The sequence below is a fragment of the Anarhichas minor genome, unplaced genomic scaffold (assembly GCF_050575085.1).
Source record: "Anarhichas minor isolate MPS153535 unplaced genomic scaffold, ASM5057508v1 ptg000004l, whole genome shotgun sequence".
In the NCBI taxonomy this organism is placed as follows: domain Eukaryota; kingdom Metazoa; phylum Chordata; class Actinopteri; order Perciformes; family Anarhichadidae; genus Anarhichas; species Anarhichas minor.
Window position 1 is genome coordinate 9,327,751 of NW_027466450.1, and position 27,732 is coordinate 9,355,482.

General features: G+C 41.6%; 2 protein-coding genes across 14 annotated transcripts; one reads left to right on the top strand and one right to left on the bottom strand.

The window, feature by feature from the left end:
• The first annotated feature begins 8,457 nt into the window (after nt 1–8,457).
• Nucleotides 8,458–18,494, top strand: ptprna (protein tyrosine phosphatase receptor type Na). The gene is given in 23 exon segments (XM_076112020.1): nt 8,458–8,473; nt 9,021–9,131; nt 9,563–9,710; nt 9,894–10,041; nt 10,279–10,474; nt 10,672–10,815; nt 10,955–11,080; nt 11,358–11,392; nt 11,482–11,747; nt 12,006–12,092; nt 12,223–12,302; nt 12,435–12,499; nt 13,956–14,165; nt 14,706–14,972; nt 15,092–15,239; nt 15,366–15,439; nt 15,698–15,775; nt 15,935–16,054; nt 16,651–16,817; nt 17,510–17,563; nt 17,731–17,795; nt 18,178–18,251; nt 18,423–18,494. Coding segments are annotated over 23 exon segments (2,751 nt in total).
• Nucleotides 9,837–27,714, bottom strand: dnajb2 (DnaJ heat shock protein family (Hsp40) member B2). 13 transcript variants are annotated; one of them, XR_012959084.1, is made up of 19 exons: nt 27,369–27,712; nt 25,984–26,081; nt 25,411–25,520; nt 25,087–25,140; nt 24,723–24,839; nt 24,289–24,363; nt 23,595–23,727; nt 23,300–23,370; nt 22,631–22,927; nt 20,219–20,384; nt 18,907–19,028; nt 17,944–18,588; nt 17,716–17,837; nt 16,708–17,557; nt 15,110–15,392; nt 14,695–15,026; nt 14,221–14,260; nt 13,933–14,123; nt 9,837–10,488 (listed from the first exon to the last, which is right to left on the bottom strand). XR_012959084.1 is itself a non-coding variant. In XM_076108775.1 (11 exons), the coding sequence occupies exons 2-10, from the start codon at nt 26,046–26,048 to the stop codon at nt 20,356–20,358; spliced, it is 951 nt and encodes a 316-aa protein (XP_075964890.1). In that variant the 5' UTR covers nt 26,049–26,081; nt 27,369–27,712; the 3' UTR covers nt 19,385–20,153; nt 20,313–20,355. The 13 variants fall into 13 exon arrangements, 3 of the variants coding, with proteins under 3 accessions (XP_075964890.1, XP_075964889.1, XP_075964887.1); XR_012959079.1 differs by having other exon boundaries at nt 15,110–15,828; XR_012959083.1 differs by having other exon boundaries at nt 16,572–17,557.
• Between the last annotated feature and the right edge of the window lie 18 nt (nt 27,715–27,732).

Sequence of the window (27,732 nt, forward strand, 5' to 3'; positions counted from 1 at the left end):
GACTCATGCTAGATAGAAAGACTCCTTCCTCTTTTATCACAGTCAATTGGCTTTGTCAATCAAAAAGTCACTGGCTTTGATTTATAATACAATTTCATAGACCTAACCCCAACCCTTTTTAGCATGGAAATACAATTCACTAGTATCATTATTATAATGAGTTATTATTGATAATCAAATAAGGGTTTGCTGGTATAACAGATTGCTAAACATTGATAAGAGATCATGGGTGGATGATAGCTAAGTGCATGGGACATTTAGACATTGTAGCCTATTCCAAGTGTCTCAGTCTCAAACAATGTAATGATGTAAAGACTCTATCACACAAGGCCTTATACTTAACAGGAAAATAGACGTTTGCATTCATATTGAATATTATATATATATATATAGAGAGAGAGAGAGCTACAACATGGTAGTTCAGTTTGTTTTCTTGAAAGACACCAGAGGGAGCAAGAGGACAACTGGACAACATGGACTGCAGCGACACCGCTTCCTCGGTGGAAGTGGGGCTCTCTAGTCTATGGACTCTCTGCCATGTTCAATGCCGTTCCAATCAGAAGGGATCAATTAGGATCAATAATAAAGCAGTGAACCTCCAGTTAGGATGTCCATAATGTGCTACATTGAGACTGAGGTGAACTCTGCATGTGTAAGCACTTCAGGCATAGTGCGTTCAGATTGCTCTTGTTGACATCCTTCCTTCCAATCTTATGGAAGCAAAGTGCAGGCTCATTTATCAAAAGCAATGTTAAATTGTGTAGCACGTTTTCGTTCCATCACCAAAAAAAGACACTTACTAGTGTTCATGTCAGATGGAGAACTACTGAGACAAATCCTAGAGATTTCATGAAAGCTATAGGGACAGACAAAATAAAAATGCATATGTTATATCAACATAACCCTATGAGCTTAAGATATGAGACTTGCATGTACGTCGGCCAACACGTGCTCACCTGTAAGCTGTTCGATGCAGTCCCCACGTTTTGTGTGCATGCACGTTTATGAATAATGAGCTCATGACGTCATGTTTGTAGGTGGAAGATAACACTTTCACCCATTAACCCGCGATGACGTAGCTGCAGGTCCATCCCTCGCGTCTCAGAGAGCTCCTTGCTTTTCTTCTTCTTCTTCTTCATCTTCTTCTTCTTCAGGTTGTAGCCTCCGTTATTTCCGCAGTCGTGCAGCGGTGTGTCGTTACTACGTCGCTCGTCCATATCCTCCTTCCCATCACGCCCCGCCTTGTCGCTGTGGAATTAGTTTGTTTTATTCAGCCGTTCATTTATGTTGTTCTGTCACACGGGCTCTCTGGGTGCAGTGTGAGCTCTCGACACTGGCTGCGAGTCGTTTGAAAAAAGATGGGGATTTAAAAGAGGGACCGAAGCAAGGGGACTCCGCATCTTTCTCTCTGCATCTCCTCCGCTGCCGGCAGGCTTCAGAGGATCATGCAACACCTTAAGTCATGGCGAGCTCTGCTCCTTTTAACCGTGCTGTGCCAACCAGGACTCTCAGACAAATACGGTAAGATGATCTTGGTGATGATACTGATGATGGCAAGGTCCTTATCAGACATTCTACGGGTCATATTCCTGTAATATTCCCAAAGGTACATGATGTGTCTAAGTGGCTAATGACTTTACGGTGATCTCATCCGACTGTGGGATACTTTATCATCTGTGGCATCACCGCCATGCCCCTGTAATATTCCAACAGAGACTGGATTCAGGGATATCTGTATTTACGTGTCATTCTTCCAAAACGACCTGTAAATGATTTGCCATAGAGAGAGATGGGATATGTGGGTAAATAGAGGCTGATAATGAGATTAGGCTGAGGCAGAGGACATCATATGGACAATGATGGGGAAGGAGAGAAAACCTGAGTCTAGTAAGTGTTTTATATATTGTTCTTAGGACCCTTTTAGAGAATTGTGATTCTTGTCATGCAACCAAATACGTTTTCATTTGTAGTCCTTTCTAACAAGAAGGGAGTAGGAAAACCACCAAATCCAGTTGTTGGGGATAAATAGATTATGTCAAGAATAGCATACAGTGCATGAATACAATTAAAAAAACAGACAGCAAATTTAAGTTTTAAACATGAAAGAAGAGATAAAAAGTTATGGACCACAAAAAGTATACTATACACTCAAGACAGAAAATATTGCTTTTAATCAGAGATATACTGTCGGTTGCATATTCAAACAATAATTGTTTCCTACATTTAAAAAAATGTATTTACTGATGCCTGAACGTGTCCACCTCACATTTCACTCAGCATAAGAAAGGGCAGTGGCAGCAGCAGTCTATGTTATTATAACGATAATGGCAGCTGTAGTAATTTCAGTTTATTGATTATTGCAATTATTTCAATATTTTTTCTTTTTGTAGATGGATGCATTAAACTGTCATCATTTGTTATTGATGCAACAAGTTCATTTATACATCCATTATACAGTACTTTCCCCAAAGATAGGTTTTAATGTATTTTATTCCCCAAGCTTTTGCAGCCAAAAAGAAAAAGAAATGATGTCTGTCTGACACATGTAGGTGGAGATTTGCAAAGTATGGAGTTAATTCAATGAGTAATTCAGACTGAGATTGAAAAAGCCAATGATGTTCTCTTCCTCAGGTTTCTTTTGACAAAAACAAGTGAGCATGATTTTGTACTAACAGAAGGGTTGCCACTAACATTATTCCCCTCCACCTTGTACTGTATATATAAAGCAATGTGAATTATATGAGGCATATTTTTTTATTTTTTTTATTTTTTGAGTGCAATCACCCAAATCTTCCGTAGGAACAATTGATTACAGTTTATTTTAGACATTTAAAGCAGCTCACTTTTATAGAAAGATAACAATAATACACTTGCAATTCATCAAACCAGTTATAAAAAAACAGCAAAACTGAACATAAAACATTAACGCCTCTTCGCTTCCATCTCTGTTCTTTCACACATGCATCCATCCATCTGTTCACTTGATTAGCCATCCATCCATATGTCCGACTGTCCTTTGTCACACACGCAGTATGACGCTTGTGTTAGAGCTGACGTCTCTAGAGCCGATGAGCTGTTGCTGTAGGTCAGGTTTCCGCTAAAATTGCATTTGAGATTCATTTGAACCTTTGTGCTAATTGACCATGCTAGTGTGAACTTTTGACTATGACCAATGAATACAATTGTTTTTATAAAAAATAAAATTAAAATAAAAGATTGATGTTGCTGCCTTGGGAGGATGCTGGTCATGTTAATTTCTTTATTCAAGTTGCATTGTGCATTGTGCATGTTGAGTGCACAGGAAAATAAAGCGAGATCCAAAAATGGAAACACGTTTTAAATCCCAGAAAATAAACTATTAACAAACAGTTTGTTTGTTTTAGCTCCATGTTGCTTTATTGGCCCAATACTACCAGATGTCCCTCCCTGGACAACCAGTCAGTATTTGATGACTGAGATTGGCATTTAGGCATAATGTCTTGTCAACATTGTTGTGACGTGTGTGAAAATTACTCAGATACCTCATTATTTCAGCTACACACATAAAGGTTCACTTGACCCTCCACAGATCATAGAGCCCAGGTCTCTGGGATAATGGGCATGTTGTTTTGTAAAACAGTACCGGCCACTCTATTGTTTTTTTTAAGAAGTCATCAAATTTGTGTGCAAGATTGAGAGTAAGCTTTCGTCCAAATAATTCCACATGAAGTGAAATTAGGAATTCCATAAAACTGCCCCATTTGTCATTGAAATATAGCCTCAGCTTTCAAAGTTAAAAATTACAACTAAGACATACAAGGTACTCACTTGCACTGTGTGCGCACAGTGTGTGTGTGTGTGTGTGTGTGTGTGTGTGTGTGTGTGTGTGTGTGTGTGTTTCTCTTCAAAGAAAGCAGAGGTGAGTCACTGAAACCGCTGTAGGTTCTGCGTCACTTCATTTAAAGGTTCAGGAAAAAGTTCTCAACCTTTTCTATCCATTCAGTTCACAACCTTTCCGACAAACAGCTACCCACCTGCCTTTTTTTTCCATTTCATTTGGGGATAATAATTATCTGTCATTTCCTCACATACTGTAAAGACAGATTTCATACCATTTATTTCTGTCTTGTTCATGCAAACAGTGACAAAAAAAACGATTTTTCCTCTGGCGAGTAGGGGCAAAAAGAGACGTGATGTGTGTTGTGAAAGAGAACGATAGACAAAACAATCCATGCATGTTCTGCTGTGTTCCTATCTGTCGTCAGCCACCTGCTCCTTCCCACTCTGCCATGAGGTCTTACCCTAAAATAAGTGCAACAGCTAAAAACTAAATACAAGGAAATTACCAAAAATACTAGTAACTACACTGTTCAATTACAAACCAGTTAACAAATCAGCATAACAGTGTTGCTCAAAAATGATCTTGTCCTGCTAACGAATCAGTATTTCACATCCACAACACATTTGATCTCCCGTCAGGCTTATCAAATGTAGAAACACTGCCTGCCTGTCCAGCCTGTAATGCCTTCTGATGATGTCTTTGCAGAAGCAAAATACTACAATAAGATGATTTTGTATTTCAAGGTTTTCAGAAGTTGCAGGTTTTATGCTAATAATGTCCTTATGTTATAATGTCCTTGTGCAATTATATAAAAGTCTGACAAAGGATACGTCAAGTGTAGGTGGGATTTGAATATGAAAGACGTGTGTGTGATTTATTAACCACATCTGAGGCTGATTATAATGAGTCAGGGTTAAGCTCACTTTGTTGTGTTTTCTAAATGTGAGAGCATATTTTGACTTTGAGAACCTATTAGCCCTCTTTGTCTTTCTACCTCAGGTTGCCTGTTTGAGAGAAAACTGTGTACAAGGGATCAGTTCTGCTCAGATGGTGAGTAAAACACACACACACACACGCATGCATAATCAAACATAATCTCTCTGTTGAACGTCTACTTTCTTAATCCTTTTTGTAACCCTTCAGCATATTTAATTATTAACCCTGCAGCTGGACACATGCACACACACAAACGCACACAAACACACGCACACACACACACTCACACAAGCACACAAACACACTGTATGTGACTGAAAGCGCACCAACGAGTCAAGGATTTTTCCTCTCTCAGCCCCATGTGTCCGTCTCTCACCGTCACCTGCCCCTCTCTCCCTTTCCTCATCTTTATCTAAGCCCCTCCCTGGCTCTACTGTCTCCATGGCAACACTGACATCACCGTGAGGTCGACACCCCCACAGTTGTTGTGGCAATACAGCAATGAGTCACTGACGCACACTTACGCACTTCTCTGTGGAAATTGCACTTACGCACACGAGCAGCCATTGGACGGAATACAAAATGGATCGGCGTACTTGCAGCTCAGCAGCAGACGCAGGGCTGTATTCATGCTCATCCGTGGGTCTGAGGGGAAAATAACGACCACTCAAAGGTTTTTAGTCCGATAGGTTGAAGTGAGCCTTTTGTCTCTATGTCTGTCTCTATGATTCTGTGTCTTTAAGAGCCCACAGTTGAAAATTAGCTGCAATCAATCCGTGTGTTTGCTAGACACCAAACAAATACTAATTGACTTATTTTCGTAGCTCGAGGGAGGAAAATATTTCAGTCCACAGAAAGTGTAACCATCACAGTGTCCATAGACAATACAGGTCTGCCTGTGACTAACACATAAGGTGTACGCAGATACTGCGTTGAGTTTGGATGGAGAGGTTCAAGATGTGTTTGACTGCATGAGACAATAAGAGCAACAGTGCCATCAATATTCACACGCTTTAAATATTGTACTGCACAAATCATTGCTGTAAGCTGTCCGTAACTTTATGATTTTATGATTTTGGACGACATGTTTGACGTCCAAGGCATCAAAGAGGAAAGATGAAATATTCTAACGCCAATGGAATGTTGATTAAATGTCTCAAAAAACATGCGACAACAGCTATTTTTGAACCCTCTCACGGATAATACAGACACGCTACATTGAAACTATATGGCAGTGATTGATAATGTTTATTTTTGTTTATCTTTTCAAATGCAAATACAGCCGTAATTATATTCCAGGTGTTTATCAGACTGCTTCCCTATTCCAAGTTTTTGGATGCAGGCTTGTTTGCTGACGAGTTGAATCAAAGTATCAATATCAATTTGTGTCTCTCTGTGTTGAGTGAGACTGATCCGGCACATGAAGCAGCTAGCCTCTGCTGCTAAAGGAAGGAGTACGCCCTCTAGCAGAGCTTAAAGAATTAAAACACTAAATAATCAGCTAATGTGAATCTTTGAATTAAACTAAACAAAATCATTTTAATTAGTAAAGTAATGTTTAATTTCCACTCAACACTATTGACAGAGGTGCCATCTATAGTTTGCGTCCTCTAAGGTTTTGAAAAGGCAGTGGTGCATCCACACAATCGGCCTCTCAGGAATAATTTGTCTAAAACGGTTAATTAGAGTTGAAGTCCTTTTCTTTCTGCTTGCCTGCTGCCTGCCACTCGTAATTGGGAAAATGGATTGTGTCTTGGTGAGCTATATGGAACGCACAGCATCTTGTTGTTGCTCTCAGCAGTTGTTTATTTGTGTCCGTGACAGGATGTGTGACTGGCCCCTATAGATTTTTCTGTATGCCAAGCAGATAAGACCTCAGGTTGTTATTGCTGCACAGTTTCTAAACATTTAATAGAAGGAGTGGAGTTTCATTTCTCTCAAAGATATTCAGAGACGGAGGTGTTTGTTGTCACGATGATGTTGTTGCAAGCATCTCTCCTGTCAGCCTGTTGAGTCTGTTAGAGTTTGAGGCCAGTGTCAAACAGCAGAAGGTCAGACATTGTCACCGGAGGGGCGGTGTGCACAGGTGTAGCACCCTGACCTTGTCAAAAGCAGCAGCTCCTTGAGGTGTTGATTTGGTGGATACCAGGTTGACGTACAACACGCATCTGGGCAGCCTACTAGGTAAAGTTTGGGGGGTCTTTTGTAATTGTTCATCAGATGACTGGTGCCGTCAATGCATCAATGGAAAATCGCACAAAATAAAGATCAATAAACCATCTAAAATAGCATCTCCCTAGTTTGGTTGGCATGGCTGTACTGTGAATACACATATTCTTCTTTATAGGGCTTACACAACCTTCACCTACTAAAGAATGCTTGTCATCACAATTAATTTGACTAAATAATTTGATTCCATTTTAAAATTATTTGGAGCATTTCGTTTCAATCATATCATTTGAGACAAACATGTTTTTGATGAAACATATATCCGCTGTCCAACGCGGAACACTACAGTATGTTCCCTGCAACAAAAGTGATATCTACAGAAATAACCCAAGCTCCAGAAATAGTCCCAATCCCATCAAGCCATGCAGTTTGCTGTCTTCCCTCCGTTCATCCTCCATTCCTCCTCCTCACGTTCCTCATCTCTCTGTCATCAGTCAGTTCACCACCAGGGATACGAACTACTGTCTCCCCTTCCCGTGCACTTTCTTTGCCAGGATACGATATCCTGTGTCACATCACATCATCAACATCAAATATTTGTGATTTGATTTCAGGTTTCACTGACCGGGTTGGAAAACAGTGAGGGAAGGATGCACACATTAGGTCAATATTCTGTTTCTCTTGTCAGAGAATCAACTTGGAAATACTAACACTAAAACAGGGCTGATACATTTACCTGATTTTATACCTACCCAACGGTAAAAACATCAGTCTACTCACTCATACACAGAGTGGCAGAAATTAAGCTGTGCTGTTTTCCTATGCAATCTTGTGGCTATAAAAACGCATTAATCCTCACTAATCTGTTCCGAGTAACAATTTAGGCCTATACTGTCTCACCGTGGCAGGTTGGCTCGAGTGAGATTTAGCCAGTGTGGTGTGGTGACTCATCAGTGCGCCACATAATACGTAGTCTGCTCTGCTGTGTCTTTATTCTCATCACATGGCAGTCTGACTCTTTTTTTTTCAGGAATATCTTCATTTACACTCACATATATCTCAGAGCTAAAAAGCCGTCCCGATGTGGTATCGATAATGTTAGCTCTATACAGTATAATATCTATTATCTATTAGTATAATTACTATATATATCTATATAGTAAGACATTTCAGATTCTCAGTATCTAACACTAATTTAATCTTTTCTATGTGATGCTAAAGCAGGACAGCGAGTAGGATGGGAATTCTCCAGTATGAACCGCTTGATGTCCTGTTTCCAGCTACTTTTCATTGTGGTTTATGTCCAAAAGTTATAATAATTTATTTCGAAAGGATGCATCATCTAAGTCATAGACGTCAGAATGATGCACCAGCATGGCTGAAGAGTGGATGCATGAATTTGTGTGGGTTGAACATAAACATTTCTTTATGTGCTGCAAATGATCAAAATATTGATTCATTTATGATCAGGATATGACAACAGTTCGCGGAAAATAATACTGAGCAAATGCTATCATTTTTTTTCTGTGGCCATGAGGCTGGCTGCAGGTTAGCAACTATTTTTCCAAAGCACACTCACTGACAGTGGCAGAACCTCGTCCAAAGCAGTGACAAGCATTGTAAGCGTGTGGGATGTACTTCAAAACTGTGACTCACGGCTGTGGGCTAGTGTGGTGTGGGCTACATAAGATATACGTGTAGTATTACAAAGTACTGCATTGTACCTCAAGGCCAGCTTCACTCAAATACCTGTGAGGAAAATGTGTGTAGTTAAAGCTAAAAGTCTAAGAAAATACAAACGTCAACAACTGTGGGGCCTTGTTACATTTGCTAACATCAACATTTTCTGTCGGCCTTTTTCACAGCAGCCATTTTGATTTGTCAGAATAGGAAAAGCACAGGTGTTACTCATGACTTGTTATACATGTTCTATTCAAGTGCCTCAGATTATGGCCTCGAAATCACTTTAAAAAAGAAATCTCAAATGATTATATTGGCAAAATAAGAGTTCAAATGTTTACTGTGTGTGTGTGTGTGTGTGTGTGTGTGTGTGTGTGTGTGTGTGTGTGTGTGTGTGTGTGTCCATTCCTTCCAGATGGGCTGTTTGGTCAGTGTCGTACCTCTAAGCAGGACCTGGTCCAGTACCAAGTGTCAGTTCCTGTTCTTAAAAGAATGCAGGAAGTCCTCAAACAGCTCATGCTACAAGGTGAGATGATGCATGAAAATCATCACCAGCATTCCTTGACGAAGCTAAAACTGTTGGAGTGAATATAGCTTCTAAGTAACTGTGAGGAAAGTCAAAGGTTTAGACAAAATAGCTGTTATTTTTTTGTCTCTTTTGTGTTTCAATTTAACCATATTTTATATGAAAATGACATTCTATTTTCTATCTGCTTTATTATACTTAGCCCATTATACCTTCCACTGCTGTGCTCTGAACTAAATGCTAACATGCTGATGTTTTTAGCAGGTATAATCTTTACCATGTCCATCTTAGTTTTAGCGTTTTAGCATGCTAGTACTTAACACAAACTAGTACAGTACAATATACACGCAGAAATTAATTTATTATACAAGCACTTCAATATAATTCCCTTTAATTGCTCTACGTGTGCGTGTGTGTGTGTGTGTGCACAGGTCTTTCCTGGCAAGATGACATCACCCAGTATATTTTATCGAAGGAGCTGAAGAGAGTTCCCCATACCACCCACCCCTCGAAGCCAAACTCCTCTTCCTCCTCTTCTCATCCGTTTCAGTAAGTACCCTCCAGCTCCAGTGGTATACAGTGAGGAGTGTACATTGTACACAAAACAAAATGAGTCAAAGGACAGAGTCAGAGCCAATCATTTATTTCACCCTGTGTGGAGTCACCATTTATTTACCTCTGGACCTATTCGTTCATCCTTACCTCCTCCCTAGCCCGGTGTGTTTATCTTAATCATCTCTTTGTTTCTCTCTGTGTCGCCAGGCCCAAACAGAACATCCCGCACCACCATAGTTCTAAGTCAGGGTCCGCACCTCCTGGTGGCAACTATGTGGACTACATGATTGTCGAACCTCCTCAGTCCCCACTGCGCATGCAGACAGCCTCGATGGACCCATACACATACCACCAGGTACATATACACACATCGTTAGCATCCAACAGCAGGAGTGTGTGTGTGTGTGTGTGTGTGTGTGTGTGTGTGTGTGTGTGTGTGTGTGTGTGTGTGTGTGTGTGTGTGTATACTATACTATATGTATAGTACTGTCAAAAAAAAGAAAAATACATATACCCATAAGGAAGAAATCTAAATCTTAAACATCACACACATGCACACAGTACTAAATCAGTGTACCTCTCCTGATTCCAGCATAGATATCAAGATGAGGTGGAGAGATCACTCATTGGCGCAGGAGCTGGTTATGCCCGCCCTTCTTCAAGGTCCCAGGCCAATCAAAGAGAGCAAGAGCGTGACAGGCAGCTGCTACAGGAAGCCTTGTCTCTGTACCTGGCGTCTGCTCAGCCTTCTTATCGCCACCGAGGGGCCGCTTCCATGCCTCGTGCAGGTAAACAGCATGTTCTGTTTTCCAAAAAGAAGACACACACAAAAAAGCTGTTCAGGAAAGATGAAAACACGAAACAAAATGTTCGTCTCGCCAAAAATCATACTGTGAAAGCGTTTTGGAAGATATTTATTCAACAGTTAAAAACATAACCAAGCAATTGTCCTAACCATCAAAATAATCTATGATGATATGAGCAGGTCTGCCTTATTATGAGGACCTGGAACCAGTGGACTATGTGGAAGACTACACCCTAGAGGAGAGACTGGGTACTGCTGGCCGACAACCAACGCAGCAGAATAAAAAAGTTCCTCAGCAGATCAGCACTCTGTCTGAAAACAACGGTGAGAAAAAAGGAACTTAATGTTGCTTCAACAGATTTAAGCAATGGGAGTACTTACACAGTGTGCCCATACAAAACTTTCATCCAATTTTTTAATTGGTCAGCGGAAAGATAATGCTGCCTTTGCTGTCTTGTGTTAGATGGCCTTCTCCAGAGGATGTCAGGAGTCCTGAAGAGGTACGGAGTTGACCCCAGAGAGCTCAGTCAAGAGCAGCTCTACAAGCTGGCCCTCATTCTGCAGCTGATGCAAGCCCAAGACAAAACAGGTAGTCGTTCAGTCATTTTCAAGTCAACAACTAAATAGAAACACCGTCTCCTTTTACACATAGGATATGAATATGAAGCCTCAATGTCAAGCTTTAAAATCTGTATGTATGAAAGATTCAAGGTTAAAACCAAGTTAAACATGACTATTACAGTATTAGTTAAATATCCCAAGTAGATAAATAGAAGACCTTGATAGCTAACCCAGATTATTCAGATATTGAATTTGATTTATTGTAGTATTTGATTAAAAACATCAGTTTATCTGTCTTAACACAGATCCAATTGAGAAAGACCTCATCACCCTCAAGGAGGTATGTCAGCATTTGTCGTCAGCAGTGTTCACAAGAAGCAATCATACACTTTTTTTTTCACTGATAGGTCTTCTATTACTCCCCCTTAGATGCAGCTATTAAAAACAGACAGTGTGTCCCATAAGCCGGAGAAGCCCGCCCCCGTTCCTGGTCCCCCGGATGCCCTTCCTGCCGCCACCTCCGCCTCTGTTAAAGCTCCACCTCAAGCCAAGAGCGCCAGCCTCCTCCCTTCTGCCCCCCAGCCTCCGCAGGCCGCCCCTGCTGGAGGTGGACACGGCTTGAAGGAGCAGGGGCCGCCACTGGTCGAGGGTACGGGAGCCAAGGAGGAGTATGGGTACATAGTCACCAACCAGAGGTCAGCACTCGAACAAATTCAACTTTCTGTTTATTACAAATACACTGCTAAAGCAAGAAACACACATCTTCCTGTGGAGCCAATCATTATATTGAGTAAGGACCTACTTCACTCTGAGTGTGTAGAATAAATGTCCTCGTGCCAAAGGCTGTCATGAAGTGGCAATATGTGAAATCACTAATCATATTAATTGCCAGTAAAGAGCAGCAAATAAGACATGATGTTTACAAGGAGGATAATGATGTTTTTCATTTGTAGCCCCTTGAGTTTGTATGACGGAGTGAAGCTGTTGGATCTACTGGCTGATAAGATACACCTGACAACCAGCAGCTTCATCAACATCAGGTAACACCTCTGTTATGCGTGTGTTAGGCAGTGTGTTAGAGCGTGGTAATTGTTACTCCAAACAATAAGAATAGCTTTCACAAGTGCTGAAGCATCCAACATGTGCGACCCCGTGGCTTTGTGTTGCCAGTGTGGTGGGCCCTGCGCTGACGTTCCGTATCCGCCAGAATGATCACAACATGACGGCTGCAGAGGTGGCTGCTAAAGCTGGTGAGGCTCAAAATCACACAGACACACGAACACCTCCTTCAACATGCAACGGAAAATTACGTGGGCACATTGCACCGTCGCTCTCACAGCTCTTTTCCTCAAATACCATTTTTTTTTTTCTCACATAAACAGTAACTGAAAAGAACTTCCTGGAGTCTGAGACAGGCTTGAAGATCGTGCAGACTGGTGTGGGAGAGGTACTTGATACACACATACGCACAAACTCAATTCGTCTCTGAGAAAAATGTTCCTTTGTAACCCCTCCTATCAGAAACATGTGGTGCAGTTGTCAAGGCAACAGAGATATAATGACTCATTTGTATTGCCTACCATTTACCATCTATTCATTTGTGGACCCAAGCCTGACAGATGATCAGACTTGCTCGTGTGAAATTCGACTCCCGACAGACTAGCAGCTCCTCGCTGAATTTCTTTGTATTGTTTGGATCTGCCTTACTTTATTTGTGGCTGTCTTGCGGTAGATGCAGAGTGACTCGATTCTGTATCTCAACCCGGGGGATGTTGAGTGATTTAATTCAGGCCACATTACTGGTACTATGAAATGAGTGCTTGCCAAATGGTTCAGATACACAGCCGGGTGTGTTAGTGTTGAGGAAGACCTGCAGTGCCAATCACAACACGTGATGCACAGGACGAAGGACTGACTCATGGTGTGTTTAGCAAAACGTGGAGGATATATTTGGTTTTGCTCCGTAAGAATATCATCAAACTAAGACTTCTGTGAGCTCAAGCACTGCACTGTACTTTGACGCAGCACAGACAGAGGCAGTACATTCATCTCAGTTATGGAGCTTATTTTCCATCCACCACTACACTGTGTGTGGGTGTTTGTCTGTGTGCGTAAACCGCTGAGTGTGTGCCACCTGGAGTGCAAGTGGCCAGAACAAATCAGCGAGTCTGCACCTCGTAACAACTGAACCATCATTTCACTTGTTGCCATGGTGCTTCATCTCTCTTAGCCCCCCCCCCCCCCCCCCCCCCCTCCCAGATCCCAGGTGCTATGGCAACAGTCACAGGAGTCATCAACCTCATTATTCACACACTAACACACACATACAGACACAAATGAACACACCAATTGAACTCAGAGCTGCAGATAATATTGTAATTGAACATGTGTTAACTCATTCAAAAATGGCATTAGTTTTTTTTTTTATTAATTCAGTTCAAATGAAAGCATGATTTGAATACTGATTTACACCTATACACTTTTAAATGAATGTGTTAATTAATGAATTCTGCTGTATTGGGCAGCGGAGTGAAAACTGTATGGAATAGAAAAGAAGATGAAGAAGGGGCGGAATGACACACTGCTGTCTTTTTAACAGGTTCCTGGTTCATGCTGTCATGACTTCTCAGACCTCTGTCTTTAAAACTCAACATCAACCTCTCACTGAGCCCACCTTGCTGTCGTGTACAGTTAGATAGAAGCAAATGTGTCGTTAGAATGAGATGAGGTGACCTTTGGATTCCAGTGGTGAGTCCCAGAGGTAGCTTAGCATGGGTTGACTACTCTCAAAAGGCAAGATGTGCACAACAAATAGCACTATGGTGAGATGATAATATGTTTTCCTTTATGTTACTTCCCCACTGCCCATGTCTTACTTACTCTTTATGATGTTTTTTTCCCAGAGGACAGATGTACGGGGTCTCCCCCAGGTAACCAGGGTTTCCCAGGGCTCCAGCGGCACAGTCATCACCCTTGTGTCCATGGCAGTCGTAGGAGGTGTGTTGGTAGTGGCCATGGCCGTAGCCTGTCTCAGGCGCTATGCTCAGCAAGTGGCCAATGGCAAGCTTGGACTGGGGCCAGAGGGAGGAGCAGAAACACACTTTGACTACCAGGTAAGGCAGCATGAGGAGATTCAGGAATGAGTAAAGGCCATTTGATATCATTTACCAGAGGTTTTGTCTGTTTGTTTTCACCTTGGTGTCGACGTCTCCATGGTATAATGGATTGGAAAAGTGTAAGAAACCACATTATGAATGCTCAAAAGGGCAATAAATGTGTGAATTTAAATTTGTTATTGAGAGCATATAGGTAATAATAAAGAAATGTCTCTTAGTTTAGGCAGATGAATGCCTATAAGTAACACATATTATACATAGAATGTTAATGACATGCAATCAGTAAAACATGCCGATATTAATGTTGAAACAATCAGTTGATTAATGCAATTACCAAAAATATGCTAAGCAGTTAGTGTTTGAAGTTAAATACAAGACAATACGTTGTATAGTCAAAGTTGTTCATATATAGTACATAAAATCTTACAGTAACTTATTATTCAATTAATCTGTATTAATAATAATCCATAGTTACAGCCCTGTTATCATTCTATTACCTTGTTGTTACCGTTCTCCCTCCCCTTACCTTTCTCTCAGGAGCTATGTCGACAGCACATGGCGTCCAAATCCTCCCTGAGCCGCCAGGACTGTGTGGCCGGGGTAAGCAGCACAATGGCGGGGTCTGCCATAGTCACAGGTGCTGGCGGTCGAAGGGGTACGGACACGTCCCGTGTCAGCAGCGTTTCCTCCCAGTTCAGCGACGGTCCCCAGCACAGCCCATCCTCCACCCACAGCTCCACCCCGTCCTGGAGCGAAGAGCCAGCCCAGTCCAACATGGACATCTCTACCGGTCACATGATACTGGTGAGTTATTGAGTGGAGAGACCAGACTTCCTGCTGTAGCGAAGGAATCTCTTGCTGTGAAAATCATTTTAGCAGATATTAACGGCCTACACTTTATGTGCATGTCATCTCTCTGTCAGGCTTATATGGAGGATCACCTGCGTAATAAGGACCGCCTTCAGAGGGAGTGGGAGGCGTTGTGCTCCTACCAGGCTGAACCCAGTTCAGTAGCTGCGGCGCAAGTCCCGAGCAACATGGACAAAAACCGACATGCTGAATCTCTCCCCTGTTAGTTCACCAGTGTGTCACTGTAATCACTTCTTTCGCCCTCTGTGATGGTGTCGTGTTCATATCAGTCACATTTCCTCGTCATTCATGCGGTGACTCGTCCTTGACAGCTGTTCTCTTTTACAGACGATCACTCTCGGGTGAAGCTGAAGACTGAAGTGAATTCCAATAAACAAGACTACATCAACGCCAGCATCATTGTAAGAATTCTTCAAACGATCTAAAACTTTCTCGGTATTTGATGATTTTCATCGTTTTCGGTTTGTTGGTTGATGATTTATCCCCTTGTACAATATGAGGATTTGAATAAACAGATGGTCTGATTATCATCTTGTCTGATGCACGATAAAGAAATTTGAGATATTGGTACATATTTGACCTAAGTATATACTTTATACTGTATCGCTGATCGATTTTCATTGTTGATGAGTTCAACAAGATGAATTCTCAACCCACAGGTTGATCATGACCCTCGCCAGCCAGCTTATATCGCCACACAGGGACCACTGGCTCACACTGTCGCTGATTTCTGGCAGGTCAGTGCAATCTTCGAATGGTCCAACGTAGGCCATTGGACCATTCAGTCCATCTGCAGGAAATCTGCCTTGTTACTCACATTTTTATTTAAATGTGACAATCACATGTGTGTGTATACCTCCGTGTGTGTGTGTGTGTGTGTTCTCTCCAACCCACAGATGGTGTGGGAGAACGGCTGCACCGTGATAGTGATGATGACAGCTCTGGTGGAAGATGGAGTGAAACAGTGCGAGCGATACTGGCCCGATGAGGGCTCATCACTCTACCACATCTATGAGGTTCATTTGCTGTCGTAACTCACAACCTTTAATTTCACATTTAGCACAGTGTCGTTTTATAACGCTCTTATAGCAACAAACGCTCAGAGTAGAGTGGCTTCTCTGCATTCGACCTGTGGTTATAGTAGTTTTCTTCAAAACAAATACAGTATGTACACAAGTGGGGCTTAAAATTTATCCGAGATTGATCTCAGTGTTTAGAGAATAAAGTCAGATTTCTGAAATTAAATACAGAATTGTAATTGCATAATTCTGATTTAAATCCGAATTTTGAGGGGAAAAAACTAAATACATAAACGTATATTGTACATTCATCATAAAATGTTCTTTTTAACAACAGTAAACAAAAATGTCCATTCCCCCTCTTTAATGGTATGTGTCCTCCAAACCGAGGTTACGCACCAATTTGTGTCCTCACATCTGTCATCGCAATAATAAGGTATTTTTCTCATTTGCTTATAAAAAGCGAGAGAAAAAAAAAAGTGCGTTGAAATGTTGCATCCATCATTTTGTTTACCATCTTGTTCATATATCTCTTTTCTGTCTGCCATCCCTCCCGCTCTTTCTTCCCCTCTCTGTCTCTTTGTGTTTATCAGGTGAACCTGGTGTCGGAGCACATCTGGTGTAAAGACTTCCTGGTGCGCAGCTTCTACCTGAAGAACGTCCAGACGCAGGAGACCAGAACCTTGACGCAGTTTCACCTGCTGAGCTGGCCGGCTGACGGCATCCCCACCTCCACGCGACCGCTGCTGGACTTCCGCAGGTAAGAAACTATACAATAACACATACATGCACACACGGACTCTCCCAACATGTGCCCCTTGATTTCAACAGGATGTGGAAAACAGGTGGTCAGGATGCAGTGCGTGTAATGTTGTGGTGACTCACTGGTACCCTAACACATCAGAGGGGTTCAAATCCTCCTGCTCGCCTTCATCACATCCATCTTTTCGTCATTCTGCATGGCGTGGTCTACATTCCATACCCTATCCGTCCACCTTAGCTCTCTCTCTCTCCCTCTCTCCCAGTGTGCAGGTTGATAGGTTTGTATTTTAACATCTCCCAGTGTCATTTTTGTGGTTTGCAGCTAGTACTCTGGCTCCAGTTGCATAGTCACAAAAATGAGCATTGGCAGGTGTGACTGGCTACTGCAAGAGGGACAGTGAATCTGTGGCTTCCTCTTCACCTATTCTTTCCTGTTTTATCATCACAGTCGTCCCAAACCTCATGCACTTTCTACTTGTTCCTGTCCTGACATCCTTTACCTCATTCCTGACCTTACCGTTTAAGCATTTATTCATGTCTTGATTTCGGATTGAAGTAATTTATGTGTATTCATTGAACATGTGAACGAGGTTAGTCGCGATTACAAACTCTATAATAACTCATTTATAATAAAGCCTTTTTTTTCTGTTCTCCTTTCTTTCCCTGCTGTCTCTCGTTCCTGCTTTTCAGGAAGGTGAATAAATGTTACAGAGGTCGTTCCTGCCCAATCATCGTTCACTGCGGGTAAAAAAAAAAAAAAAAATCGAATGATTTCTGTGAAACATGAGAATTGGTAGAATCGTACAATATGACCAATATGATTATGTGTTTGGAAAGCAGATTGAGGTAGAGCACTTTTTGGAGAATTACATGTGGATTGACAATTTCCTTCATACCTGTCACTCTCACAGTGATGGCACTAGCCGGACTGGCGCGTACATCCTCATCGACATGGTGCTGAACCGCATGGCCAAGGGTGAGTCGCTCGCACACATTTATATAGGGTAAAATTCAGTACCTGAATATTTTGAAAAGACAACAGGGTCAACATTTGGTGAGAGAGTGGATTTGTGCAGAGGTTTGCTCATAGCAGCTCAGTGTGTCGGCCTACACGGATGCGTTACCTTTTGTAGACAGCAGGAGGGGCTGTAGTCGCAATAAAGTAAAAACACTGAAGGTTTATTTTACCTTGTCGAGCTAACGTCAGTTGGATAGCATCACAATTGTTTTCTTAGTTGTTGGGATTAGTTCCTTCCTGTTTTCAACGTTTTAATGAAGGCTTAGAGAGAAGGTTCTTATCTTCTGTAGCACCAAAGAGTCTAAAACTGTGGTAGTGATGATTTTACTGTTCCTGTTAGGAGTGAAGGAGATTGACATCGCAGCCTCACTGGAGCACATCAGAGACCAGAGACCTAGCATAGTCCGCACCAAGGTACCATGAGTCTGTCTGTGGTTGCACTATTTCAGCACTTTTAAAGTGGACGTCCATCCATCATAATCCAGGTGTCTCCCTCTGTGCGATCTCTAACCATCCCCTTCTCACACCTTCCACTCTTCCACTCCCATCTTGTTGTTTCTGTTCCCCACCTCCCGTCCTGACCAGGACCAGTTTGAGTTTGCGCTGACAGCAGTAGCCGAGGAGGTGAACGCCATCTTGAAAGCCTTGCCACAGTGAGCCCAGGACGCGTCGGGGGACATCCACAGGCACACAGAACGAATTACTCGTGAGGACACGCTCGTACGATCTCGTCATGTATGTCTGGCCATCCCTGTAAATAAGAATTTGCTCAACCACACTTGGAGCAGTTACTGCTCTTGTTTTCAGCATGCAGTATTTTACCATCTACACATTCTCTGGGTTTATAAAACTTTTTGGAACTTAATTAAATTATTTTTGGCAGGATGTAAATATGGACAGAAGATCAAATCGTTTTACCAATATGGTACAAATGTGATCTTTTCTCTCTGATGTTTCTACCTAATTAGACAAAGGGTGATCTACTGTGCCCTTTAACTTTCCCCTGAGTCTGACAGCATAGAATGCACTTCTGTTTATGGTCGTAATGATGAAGTGTAACACTGTTTACCTATCGACTTCCATTTGATTCCATCTTTGCTTCATTTTCCCATTTTACTGGACATGATGACATGATTACCTCCGCCATCAACAGATGATTTACCACCAACACGGAGGGTTCGTTTGGCTGTTCTGTTGAAGGTTACAAGTTTTCTTTGGTATATTGTTAAAATGATGTTACACCCTTTCACAAACGTGTCAAATTTGTGAGGCCTCCATCTGGCTGATTCAATTCATTTCAACTCTCTGAGTGTGTTGTAACTGTATGCTTCCGTCTAGTGTGTGTTGATTTCCAGCAGGTTTTTATTCTCGTCTGCCATGACAACATGATGGTTTGCTTTAAGCCCTGGTCCTTTTGTAACGGATGCTGTACGTTGACCACCAAGTACGCCTTGCCTTGTCTCTCTCTCGTTCTGCACACAAAGTACCTTTGTTTGGGTTCTTTTATTGTCTTAATCAGTGTAAAACCTTGTGATTAATGTAAATAATTCCTCTTGATGATTGTGTTTATTTCATGTAGCAGACAGATATCAGAAAATATCTATAAAAATGTATTTTTGACTTGACTTGAATAAATTTGTGACGTGATGCAGCAAAAAAAAACAACTAAAAACAAGCCTCAAGCTCATTTTCAAAACCCCTGATGTTTAGTGGGTGTGTCTTTTTGTTTAATAAATCAAGCTTTAGGTACATGAGACAGGTTAGTCTGTCTCATCTAAGCTATTTACATATATTATTCAAAATGTATCAATAGTGCCTCAAAAGTGCAATCAATAGCAGCACAAGGGTAGAACAGCCAAAAACAACTGTATTACAATATGCCAAGTAGATCTATTTTAACCTCAAATTAACTTTTGGGCATTTTTAATCTTCAATTCTGTGATACTGACCCTGACAATTCTCGTTACAAAGATAAACTACCACGGACTGATACAGAGTAGTCAGCAGGAGATGCTTTATTTCCTCTGCTTTATATGTCTAGAAACATGTTTCTATTTGTTTCCACCAGTTTCCACTTGCAGACATAATTCAAACTAGAATTGAGCTGAAACAGTGTTAGTTAATGCAGATATTACTTAAAACTATTCCCTTGGGTTTCAAAATACATCTTTCCAGTCTTTGTGCTCCACAATGAGCTTAGTACACACACTCACACATATACATAGAAACACACACATATGTATCTTTCGTGTCATGTCATTAAGTGTCATTCAGCAGGTAGTAGCCATGGTGGGCAGAGAGGGACAAGTGTTTGACCTGTCGGAATAGATGTACAAGGACATGTTACAACGTATCAGTAATGCAAATACTGTAGGCATCACCTGATATAAACATGACTCCTGTGAAAGATCATCGTCTACATGAAGGCTTATGGGGCAACTCTCAGGGTGCTTCAGGGTCACACTGGTTCTTTACCTCACGGCGGGGCTAGGGCACAGCACAGCACGAGCCAATCAGGTTAGCTTGTGAAGGCCTCGAAGTCTGAGTCTGAAACAGGAAGCAGGGAGTGTAAGACAAACAAAAGAATGATTTCAAATATTTCAAATTTGTGATAAGTGGTGCAGGATAGGATAGGATAGGAGATGTAGGTTTCTTTTCTTACAGGGTTTGGTTACAAATTTACCGGAAAAGAGAAAAGCTAGATCTTGAGAACGGTCTTCTTTTTTTTAACAAGCTAATAGTTGCAATGTCGATCTTAAAACAACTTAGTTTGAACTGAAAACAGGAGAAACTCTCTTGCACAACACAGGCCATGAGAGCAGAGAGACGAGAAACAGACTTCAGCATCAACACGCAGCTTGTGAGGGAGAGTAAAGGGTCAGTATGAACAACGAACCAAGTGACATCAAATGTAAACACACTGATCAGGTTCTGTTGACCAGGTTCAGATTGAATGACGGGGAAAACCCCACTTCAGTTCCTCTCATGTATCGTTGTTAGTTTAGTAGTAATGGTAGTACTAGTATAGCATGAAATCAGTGTAACTAATGCAGAACTATTACTGCCATATTCTGAAATAAAAAATAAAAAATCCCAATTATCCTCTTCAACTCAATCTTTATTTGTTACTTCCCTTTTAACAATCTGAAAATAAAAAAAATTCAAACACATGGAAGTTCATGTAGTACAAAAATACAACCATCTGCCTGTTTCTCATCTTGTCTTCATACGCAATAAATGTCTGAAGAGGAGAAATCATAAACAACAGCAATTATTCGAGTATTTAAAAAAAAAAAATGATAATGTGTTCTCACAGCTGTGCTTGACTTTTACCAGTGATGATAGTTATCTTTGAAAGTGAAGGCAGAATATTAATACTTTAACTATTAATGCAATCTTATTTCAGCAGTCAGCAGCACACTACAGCTGAACTGGAGCAGGTGGGGTTAAGTGTTTTTGCTTGAGGTTGCAATTAATCCACAGCTGTTGATAGACGGGTAACACAGCTACAGCACTTCCGCTACCCTGACAGTTCAAAGCAGTCAAAGGGAAATCGAAGATAGCATCGATTTGGAGGTGAAGCTCCATATTTTCGCACATTGTACTCTCAGGACACCTGACAACACTCCCAACCGCTAATGTAGAGCTTTGTCATTTGCTTTGCTTTAAATACAATAGTCGTTTTTCTAACTTGGCACATTAAACACGTAGTAAAGTAGTTAAAACATGCAAAGGCACCAAAAGGATCAAAATATGAAAATATGTATCGGATGATTAATTGTAACTGTGGTTTACAATCCGTCATAATGCTGCACCCATTGTACACTGTGCTCTTCATAAAGTGCCCTGCCCCCCCCCAACCTATGATCTGACCAAACACGGTTATGATATTTTAGTAAGGGCATAAAGGCCAAGACATGTACATGAATGATACATTCGATCCTTACTCTTGCAACTTTCGACAGAGTAGAAGTTGTGCTACCGGTTTGAACAATTCTGACTGGGAGTGTATTTACACAGTGTTTTTGCTTTTATATATATTCTAGAAATGACTGTCAGCTGACCGATAAACACAGATATCTTTCTAAAACTATTTGATTTTGATCTTTTGTTTCAGACTGAGCTTGTGCCACAGTTCTGATACATTCCCTTTGCCAGAGAATCAGAATGGGAAACGTCTATGGCGGGCTCTCAGCTGTACCACACACACAGCAAAACACACACACACACACACACACACGCACACGCAACACACATCTACATCCACATCTAAAGTCCACTGAATCCCACTCTTTTCAGTCTGCATAAATATTTGGCAAATTCACACACATTCAGACACAATCCTCTTTTGGCAACTACATAACATTAGAGTTTGGCTGTAGGCAGAACACTGAGGTGATTATAAAAAATAAGGCATTGCAAATGCACACACACACACACACACACACACACACCGCATTAGCACATAATGCACCCACACTTCTTTTTCTTTTTCACACTGCCATCCTTTTGTTTTATGGCAGGTTCAGACTCCTCTTCACTGCTCTGGCTTAGTGGCGTAGTGTTGGCGGTTGTGGAGGACTCAGGAGAGAAGTCTGCTTCCCTGGTTTCCTTTTCCTCCGTTCCCCACCCAGCTCCAGGCCCTGAGCCCATTTTAAACTTCCCCTCTTCATCTCTCTCCCCTGCCACCACCTTTTCAGTATTAACCACATGAAAATGTGTAGTCTTAAAAACCCCGCCTCCTTTAAGGCCACCACTTTTGTCACTCATGGCTCTGCCCACACCCCCAGCACCTGATATGAAGTTGGTAGCGGCTGCTCTCTGCTGGGCTTCCATTTCTGACAGGCTGCACGCCAAAGCCATCTGCAGGTCTTCGTCTGCTTCGTCATCCTCGCTGCTGCCCGTCAGCCCGTAGTTGTAGAAGGGGGCGGAGCTAAGTGACCGGTGTGTGGGTGCAGAGTGAGGGCTCGGGTGGGGTCTGTCGGGATCGGCAGGTGATCTGTGTTGGATGTGTGGCTTCTGAGGTGAGTGACGGTGCTGTCCCTCTCGTCGGCTCAGCTCCAGTGCGAGGGCCATTCCGTCCTCCACACCTGGGAACACAAAACAGCACAGGTGTGTTTGGCAAATGGACTTCTGTAGGAATGGCCCCGTGCCACAATTCTCTTAAATTACCTTCAATACCAAAACCTCTGCTCATACAATTCCAACGTTTGACTTGATAGCTTTTACATAAGCATTTCTGTCGTCGTTTTTTTGTTTTTGCACGTGGTACCAGTTTAGGATAATTTGCTGGACTCAGTTGAAGATAAGTTGACTTTGTGCTTCTTCCATAGAAGCACTACAAATTCACTGAAACCGTTGAATTTTTGTGGACCAATATAGTTTGAAGAAAGTGAAGGGATAGAAAATGATACATACAACTGAGGTGTATTTGTCCCACCATTCAATGTATATGGTCTTACCATTAATTAGGACGCTCTTTAACACTCCATCCTCCTCAATCTCTGTTCTCTCCTGCCCATTCTCCTTTACCCTGTAAGCAAGGCAAATACAGAGATAAATGGTATTTAAGTGATGTATGTTACATTGACAGGATTTTGAAAGTGTGAGGAAATTAAACTGTACAATTATGACAAATTTCAGATCATTTTCTAAAATATTTCCCTTGCATGCCTTACTGCATTGCTCATAGCAAGCCACGGCCATGTGTCCCTGTTGGGATGATTTCCCAGGTTTCGGGTAAGTGTTCTTACGTACTTCTTGGTGGTGGTGCGTTTTCCATTTATGATGCGAGTGGAGGTAGAAACTGATTTGAAGTTGCCCATCCCTCCGCCCATGCTGTCCATCCCATCCAGACCACCCAAGGAAGAGGAGAAGGACGTAAAATCAACTGAAGAAGGACAGATGATCAGGAAAGGAAAGCAGAAGAGAAGAGAAGAGGAAAAAAAGAGGGATTGGTTCATTTTGATGTATCATTACAAAATCTCAGTTTGTGCAAAGGTAATAGCTGTGAGGCCTGTCCAGTGAGTTACTCTGTAGTATCACTGCTATGATAACACGGAGTTCAATCTACATTTTGCATTGATTCAAAAACATGTTAAAGTTACTACCTAACTATGTTTGAGGTGTCAATTCTAACAGATGGCAGTGTTTTCCATGTAACAGGGAGTTAGGACGTCTGGTAACCTTCTCTCTCATCTCTTGAACAAAAAGAATGTTTACATGTTGACAAATATTTAAAAATCAGTGCCCTCATATTTCAGTGGACTATTCTCCATCAGCTCTTATAGCTGCCCTCGCTGTGGTGCGTGTATTGTGTTGGTTATAAAATGATGCAGTTGTTCAGCGCCAGTGCTTTTCAAGTTGTTGTCACAATATGATATGCCATGTCTAATTTGACAGCGACTGTACAGGATACTGTGTTCGCAAGTTTCAGCATGTAGCTGTTCACCTCGTGCTGAAGGGAAAGAAAAGAACCGACTGGGGCCGAGGCGAGAGGACGAGCCTCCAAAGGATGAGAAGTCATCTGGATGAGAGAAAGAGAAAGACACTTATAATTACTGACGTACTGGCTAACTAAGAAGTTAGACTTAAGTAAAGCAATGGGATCTTATGTTTTGGGGGCGTATGGTGTTAATACTGCTCAACAAGTGAAGGAACACAAAAAGGGAGATTTTCCCCCGAGTAGGATAATCAGACTCCCAAAAGTAAAGATTATCAGGTGTCCAGAGGGGGTCCATCAAAAAAAAGAACTGTGAAATTTAACCTGACAATTACTTCAATAATAGTATTAATTTCCCCCAAATGTAAACAGTAGAATGTTTGATTTTCAAACAAAATATTCATAAAAAAATCAAGCCCTAATGAATATTGTGTATGACTTACCAAAAAAGTTAGCAAAGGGATCCTGGCTGCCAAAAAACTCTCTGAAAACCTCATCTGGGTTGCGGAATGTGAAGGTGAATCCTGGGAAATCTGATGAAAAGTCCGAGCTGGAGGAACCTGGAAGATGAAGTCGTCAGGGTCAGGCGGGTGAAGAGCAACCAAAAGAGAGAAAGAGTAGAGGGAGAAGAAAACATATCAGGGCTCAGAAAGGAGAGAAGTGAATGAAGTGGAGGGGGCAGGAAACAACATAGGGAAGGACATAAGTGGAGAGGCAAAAGCAAAGAGAGTGAGAGGAGAAGAAGGGAAGGTAATGACTGTAATCATGTCATATCTCAATACCTCCTTAGACCCGAGTTTTATTTACCTGTGTGTCGCGCGCTGTCATTTCCATATCTGTCGTATGCATCACGCTGACTCGCTGTAGCAGAGGAACAGAGTGCAATTTAAAGATGGATCGATATTTGCTCATGCAACAGAAATTAAACTCAAAATGTACGACATTGGAAACTGATTTATGGGTTCTATGAATGAAGTTCCTCCCTGAAGAGTCTGACATCTTAACACAGAGATTCAAATTCCTTACTCACAGCATCAATAAAGATCAAGTTCCAACAGCCACTTGACAACACGCACACACACACACACACACACACACACACACACAGTGTATACACAATCACTGACTTACTGTCAGAGAGGACTTCATAGGCCTCCGACAGTTCTTTGAACTTTCTCTCTGCTTCCTCTTTGTTGTCAGGATTTTTGTCTGGATGCCATTTCAGTGCCAGTTTCCTGTACCTGAAACCACAACACAAACATTGACTCATACATACAAACCATATATAATAAATATAAACAATATATCAAGACATGTACTAGTACTATGGTCTCTTCTACAACAACAAGCAATGCACTACGGAGAGCCTTGAAGAAATAAGACACCAGTGAGACCATTCTATGATTTTGAGAAGTCTGTATTTGTCATACCAGTGGTTTTTAAACCTCTATTTATGGGTTTAGTTACAACGTATAATGAGATATTGTATTGTTGGTATTTTGCCATGTTATCCCTCGTGTTCTGGACAGGAATGTTTTTGTTTGAAAAAGAATTTGAATGTGGTCTGAAGTTCATAAAATCCAGACACATTTTTGAGGTGAAGAATACTTATATAACCTGGCAAAGTTAAGTAAGAAAGTAAACTCTATTATATTATAACTTTATTGTTTATGAATTATGTAAAGTGACTCCCTGGATACTCACGCCTTCTTGATGTCATCCTGAGAGGCTGTTTTGGACACTCCCAGGACGTTATAGTAGTCCACCATGTTGCCTCCTGTCACTCGTCACCACACCGCCCCCTGACAGAAACAATAGATCTTTCTTTTGAATACAGAATGTACTCAACTCTGATTGGACACACACGTACTGCATTTAACAAATTCCTGTCTGATAACGAAAAGTTTGTAAAATCCTTGGTATTTTCCAAACTCCCCAAAAAGGAAAAGAAACAGCGCTATGCTCATTATTTATTTAATTTGAAGACAAGTGGTCAAATACAACAGGGGGAGTATAAGCAACGGCTAAAGAAGGCAATGTCTAGGACGTCATCTACTTCCCAGCATGCTCTTCCCAGTTTTGACTAATCTGCCGGAGTGATTCAAAACACCTGTGTTGTGGTTGTTAATTAGTGTCTACGTGACAATAATATCCGTTTCTTTTGGTTTTTACACTCAATGAAATTCACCTCATTCGATCTTTTTCCTGATGAAAAAGCTCCAGCGAAATGAATCTCAAATACATTTTTGCCGAAGAAGTCAACGTATCAGGTTCCGCCCACATGTGATTGGCATTGACAGGATTGCTTTTTAAAGCTGCTGTTCTGTCACTAGTTTTAGGAATGAGTCATCATGAGTCATCAACACAAGCAATGAGTACTGATGAGTTGACTGACATATCTATTAAGACTAGAATCAATACTTGATTAGTCCCACATTTATGGCCATAATTAGTGTGTGGGTACGGGATAATAATAGTCACTGCTGGCACTGTTTTCACGTTTACTCATGAGGTTATCTCAGATACATGCATGAAAAGACTCCAATAGGTCAATCTTTGTTCGATGGCTAAACTACCTATAGATGGATGCTCGCGTATTAATTATTCATGTCATGTTAAGGTTAAAATGGTCACCTTAGTGTGCCCTATAGAAATGATAAGACCTCAGTACAGTCAGAGTAAAACACCATGCCAATCTCATTAGTGCACTTCCAACGCTTTTAGGGCAGAAGGGGACTGCCAGACTGAGATAAAATAACTAAACATAACTTTCTATGCCCCCTCGGGAAACAACCATGCGCTCACTAAAGTATAATTACTATGTTATTTCTAGCGTCGTGCCATCTGACAACTGGTGCTGACATGACAGTAGGCCTACACAAACGTACATACACGGGCAGATGCACTTGAAGGCGCAGGTGCGGTCTGTATTCAGTGACTATATAGAATAAACATTAAAGGGTAGACCATTAACGTTATTTGTTGTTGTTTTTTTCGGTTGACACAATATGTCCTATTATGGTAAAGTTGGACGTCTATAGCCGAATACAACTACAGTACAGTGGGATAGCCACATTCACAAGACCTACCGTCTCAGTTTTTCGGGATATGAGTGAGCAGTTTAGCAGTCTGTCCACCGCTTTGGAGCGACCATGAATTAGTTATGATAGCGGTGTCTCTGGTTCTGGTATGCAGGCTCTCCCTCTCTTCTTCGTGACAGTCGCACATACAGCCTGCCCCTCCTCCCCTCTTCTCTCCACCGCCCAGACACAAATACTATTCTCTAAAAAACACTATTATGTCTGCGGTGTGCCGTTATGCCTCCGCGGTCTACTCCACGGTCCCCAACAGATACAACAAAAAAAAAAACAGACGGACGGGTTCGGCCCTGCTCGCCTCGTGTGCTGTTCTAAGCTGCACGCGCTACGTCACGATCAGCTGAGAGAGAGAAAT